We start from the raw sequence: 5,416 nt of genomic DNA, 5'->3' as shown, positions 1-5,416 counted from the left end.
CTCTGGAGGTCTTCAAAACCCGCCTGGATGCCACCCTGTGCCACATGCTCTAGGTGTGCCTGCTTGAGCAGGAAGGTTGGACTAGATGATCTGTAGAGGTCCCTTCCAACCTTAAATAAATATTCTGTGAATCTGTGAAAAAGCTCAGTTTAATGCAGGGCCAAAAAGGAGGAAATTCTCTGCTTTGTAGCCAGAGATCTCCATTAGTTCTGAGCTGCCACGGAGCGTTCCCAGCAGGTTCCTGGTTCCCTTAAAACGAGGGTTGGAAGTGAGGGCCGTGATGCCGGCTCTGGACAGGCACACACTGCATGTTTCTCTAGCCGCGCTGGGAATTCATTAAGGCTGTTCAGTCTGAGGATCTGCTGGGGAATTTTTGAACTTTTCTACTCCGAAGGGCAGGGAGAGGGACAGCCGTTTAATTAAACATCTACATGGAATTGTGAATAAGAGATTAAAGCACAGCAGCAACTCTGCTAATTCCAAGATTCCTCAGAAATTTGGTGACCTGGAGTTTGCCGCCCCGGCTGCCTGCCTTGGATCCTTGGCTTCCTTTCCCACGTACTGCGAGGGAGCAGCGCGGAGCGGGCGGCCCTGGAGCAAACCGGGCCGTGTGCCGCGTTCCGCGTTCCGCGTTCCGCGTTGACGGGATGAAGCCCGTGCCTAGGAGGGCGTTTCAAGCGATCCGGGCCGGGTGAGGCCGCGTGGAGCTGCTCCGAGGCCGGGGAAGGCGCCGAGCGGCTCGCACGGCCACAGCCGCGCGCGCCGGCCCAGGGCTACGTGTGCCCGCTCGGCACCAAGGCCCGGCGAGGCTCCCGGGGGATGTTTCCTGCCTCCTTCCCTGGAATGGCTGTAGGAGAGGCCGAGTTCCCAGGACAGGAGTGCTGGGATGTGGGTTCCGGCCGGGCAGGCTGTGGAGCAGCAGCAGCAGCGCTCGCTCCAGGGCCCAGTGTCCCGGGAGCAGCGCGGGTGCCGCCGGCACCTCCATGGAGCAGGGCGGGCAGCGACGTCCCCGCCGGGCTCCGAGCCGGGAGCMGGGAGCCCTTCCCGGGCTCTGTGTCCGGGCCCTGCGCGGGATGGAGCAGCACAAGCCGGGGCTGTGCGGGAAGGCCCCCGGGGCCGCTCCGTGGCCGCGGGCCAGCGCCTGCATAAACCGCGCTTATTTTTTAAGTCCATTTTCTCCAGTACACTTTTTTTGGCCTGCAAAAGCCTTCTTCATTTAAAGCGACGAGCACAACACTCCCTCTTTCAGTGGGCCTCTTGGCCGCCAGCCAGCAGTGCCCACAACAGCTGGACCACAGTTTCAACGTTCAGTCTCTAATGGCTTGGGGAACATTAGGGTTTTTAAGGCTTCGACAGGTCTCGAGTAAATAGCGGTCAATAAAGAGTAGCTCTTCTTTGTACCCCTGCGCTCTCGGCGCTCGGCGCGAGAATAAAGCATCCTTGGAATATAATCGCTGCAAAATTAATATCCATGAAAGGCTCCTTTTTGTTTTTGCAGGATCCTAGGGAAACCTGCCTCTGAAAGCAGCCGCTGCCTACGTGTTCCCGGGCAGGCCCCGCCGCCGGGCCGGCCGCACGTAGCGCCCGGGGCCGGGACGCAGCAGGTAGTTTGTGCGCTGCCTGCTCCCCATCGCTATTAACGGTGTTAAATTATTAAAGAGGGATACAAAAAAAAGGGGACTTCTTTTTCCCTGTGCTTTTGTGGCGCTGTGTGGAGTCAAACATCTGGTTGTGCTCCTGGGAAAACCGATGCCGGGTCAGGGAGCCGAGGGGTGACAGGGACAATCGCTTGTGGTGGTGGAGCCGCCGCATCCCAGCGCTCCGGCACGATGCTCCATGCGAGGAGCCGGGAGTCGCGGAGCAGGAGAGGGGAAACTTCCCAGGGAAAAATACCCCAAGTGCCAGCCTGGCAAGGCGCTGCCTTTTTTCTGGAAAAAAAAGCAGGATTATGTAAAAGTCTGGCTGCAGCAGAGCGTGGTGTTAACGGCCTGGAGCGAGTGGCTTGGTGCGGTGGCCGCCTCGTTGGGGTTTCTGGTGTAAGCTGCTCTGGGTGGAAGCACCAGTGGAGTCTGGCCGGGATCCTCCTGTTCTGTTCCGCGCTCGGGATTCGCCGSGTGTTGCAGGAAGGAGGCAGAAGTGGCAGCAGCCCCAGCGCCCTGCGCTGCTCCAGGTGGCCTCAGTGCGGGGATTCGCCGGGTCCTCTCTGCCCTTTCTGCTTCCCGGAGTTTCGTAACATTTTCCTCCCCATCCGTGTCCCATTAGGAGGCTCTTGTGTAATCCCAAAGCCTCCCTGCTCCACATGGCCCCTTCTCGCAGCTAATTCAGGGCGCTCCAGAAGGGGCGGTGGGAATAAAGAGCACAYGGGCTGCCTGGTCTGCATTTGGTTTCCTTGTAAATTCAAAACAAGGTCGGAAATTAGGGCCCATTGTCAATTTTCCTTTAAATACCAGCTCCCTAATGAAGTGTTTTTAAAGCGTATTTATCCCRTGTCAGGATGTTCTTTGGGAAGCTCGTGCCTATGGCTGGCTTCACCGCTGGACTCCGCAGGCTGTTGCTGCTGCCGCCCGGAGCAGAGCGCGTGCGGGGCCGGTGCTGCCCGGGCTCCGTGTCCYGCGGCCCCCGAGGGCAGGAGGCACCCGGGGCTGGGCAGTGGCCACGGAGACCTGCTCTGCGGCGGCATCCGCGGGAATTGCTCCCTGCTCCCAATCCCCTGCGCCCTGCAGGTGGAACCGGCAGCATCGGGCCTGCCCGTCCGCGCGGGCGCTCACTTCTCCTTCCTCTCTTCCAGATGCAGCAGCTGTTTTATGAGAACTACGAGCAGAACAAAAAAGGCTACATCAGGGACCTGCGGAACAGCAAAATCCACAGAGCCATAACGCTGCACCCGAACAAGAACCCGCCGTACCAGTACAGACTGCACAGCTACATGCTGAGCCGCAAAATAGCCGAGCTTCGTCACCGCACCGTGCAGCTGCACAGGGAAATCGTCCTCATGAGCAAGTACAGCAACACGGAGATCCACAAGGACGACCTGCAGCTGGGCATGCCGCCCTCCTTCATGCGGTTCCAGCCGCGGCACCGAGAGGAGATCCTGGAGTGGGAGTTTCTCACCGGGAAGTATTTGTACTCCGGAGCTGACGGACAGCCCCCTCGGAGAGGGATGGACTCTTCTCAGCGCGAGGCGCTGGACGACATCGTTATGCAGGTCATGGAAATGATCAACGCGAACGCCAAGACCCGGGGGAGGATCATCGATTTCAAGGAGATCCAGTACGGCTACCGCCGAGTGAATCCCATGTACGGGGCGGAGTACGTGCTCGACCTGCTGCTTCTGTACAAAAAGCACAAGGGAAAGAAGATGACGGTGCCCGTGAGGCGGCACGCTTACCTGCAGCAGACCTTCAGCAAGATCCAGTTCATGGAGCACGAAGAGATGGATGCCAAGGAGCTGGCCAGCAAGATTAACCAGGATTCGGGATCCTTGTCGTTCCTCTCCAATTCGCTGAAGATGTTTGTTCCRTTCCAGCTCACCGGGCCGAAAGTAGAAAGGAAAGAGCTCAAAGACAAGAAGATCAACATCCTCATTCCTCTCTCCGGCCGCTTGGACATGTTTGCGAGGTTCATGGGGAACTTTGAGAAAACGTGCCTCATCCCCAATCAGAACGTCAAGCTGGTCGTGCTGCTCTTCAACTCCAACTCCAACCCCGACAAGGCGAAGCAGATGGAGCTGATGCGCGACTACCGCTCCAGATACCCCAAGGCTGACATGCAGGTCCTGCCCGTGTCCGGGGACTTCTCCAGGGCTCTGGCTCTGGAAGTCGGATCTTCTCAGTTTCAGAATGAGTCTTTACTCTTCTTCTGCGATGTTGACTTGGTGTTCACCACCGAGTTCCTCCAGCGGTGTCGAGCCAACACGGTTTTGGGTCAGCAAGTATACTTCCCAGTCATTTTTAGCCAGTATGATCCAAAGATTGTTTATAGTGGCAAAGTTCCTAGTGACAATCATTTTGCCTTCACCCAGAAAACAGGTTTCTGGAGGAACTATGGCTTTGGTATTACCTGTATTTACAAAGGCGATCTCCTTCGTGCGGGTGGCTTTGACGTCTCCATCCAAGGTTGGGGCCTTGAAGACGTAGACCTATTTAACAAAGTAATTCAAGCTGGCTTAAAAACTTTCCGAAGCCAAGAAATTGGAGTAGTCCATGTGCACCATCCCGTTTTTTGTGACCCTAATCTTGATCCAAAACAATATAAAATGTGCTTGGGGTCCAAAGCGTCAACGTATGGGTCCACGCAGCAGCTGGCTGAACTATGGTTTGAAAAAAACGACCCAAGTTTTGGGAAAAGCAGCAATACTAATGGCTCAGTGAGGACAGCCTAATGTCCAGCTATGCTGGAAAAGACTTTTTTTTTTTAATTATCTAATTTATTTTTGGGAAAATGTTTTTTGATAGTTCACTTTTAAAAGACCACACAGGATATATTTTAGAAATCATTGTTGTTTTCTTACAAAGAGCTCGCTTTGAGAAGAACAAGGCTGTTGGTTCTTTTAGTTGTTGTGTTTTTGTTTTTAAACAAAACTGTGATCAATATTTGCCTTCAAACAGAAATTTGTTTAAGAATGACCTGACACATCTGAGGAGTCTGACTTGAATTAGAATTTCCTTATGAACAAAAGATGGTTTTTTTTTACCTTTTCCGTTGCTGTCGTCGTTGCTAGGATTCTGTAAATGGGGACGTGAATGTCGGAGCAAAGGGACAAAACGCTGTTCGGAAATATTCTGTTGTGACTGCTGCGTTACAGAGAGGCAACTTTTTGTTCGAAATAGCCATTATTTTTAAAAATTGCATTAGAACAAAACTAGCCAGTGTGGCGATGATGAGTTTTCCAAATGGCTGATTATTGCAGTTAAAAATCCACCCCTTCTTGTGGCCGGGCAGCTTCAGGAGAGGGAGGGAGGAAGCACAACCTGCCATCCCGTTAGGCCTTACAGAAAGGTTGGCTTTTGTATTTGGTCCGTATGTGGATCTCACGCTCTAGGAATCCGGGATGGGTTCCGTGTGTTGTTCCCAACTGCTGTCCTGGCTGGAGCCAAGTGTAAAACCGTGGGAAGGGCGAGGACGGGGAGCGAGAATCCGGGTGGCAGAGCAGCAGGACACGGGGGAAACTAGAGATCCCCAGCAAAAACGTGGAAAAATCTTCCCTACAAAGTGTTCTGCACCTGATGACGACTTTAATTTTGGTCAGTCAGTTACATGGTGTTAATGGGAACAATTATTACATTCTTTGATTAMTAGTTTTGTTTTCGTTTTTATTTCCCGTATCTGATAGACCTTTAATTTATTTAATATCCATTGTTTTAGGATCTCAACCTTTCCTTGAATATCTGTTAGTCATTTTAATATTTTTTATATA

The 5,416-nt window shown here is 53.4% G+C and overlaps 1 protein-coding gene across 1 annotated transcript in view; it reads left to right on the top strand.

Moving 5' to 3' along the window:
* Positions 1–5,416, top strand: part of CHSY1 (chondroitin sulfate synthase 1) — a 56,324-nt gene extending 50,908 nt beyond the window's left edge. The window contains exon 3 of the mRNA XM_026040617.1: positions 2,789–5,416. Within this exon, the coding sequence (XP_025896402.1) occupies positions 2,789–4,381 (1,593 nt within the window). The 3' untranslated portion in view covers positions 4,382–5,416. The remainder of the gene's footprint in view (positions 1–2,788) is intronic.

Source organism: Nothoprocta perdicaria, unplaced genomic scaffold (genome assembly GCF_003342845.1).
Source record: "Nothoprocta perdicaria isolate Ctin4 unplaced genomic scaffold, notPer1 scaffold_26, whole genome shotgun sequence".
Classification (NCBI taxonomy): domain Eukaryota; kingdom Metazoa; phylum Chordata; class Aves; order Tinamiformes; family Tinamidae; genus Nothoprocta; species Nothoprocta perdicaria.
The sequence above is the reverse complement of the archived record's forward strand: the minus strand, read 5'-3'. Positions and strand labels throughout refer to the sequence as shown.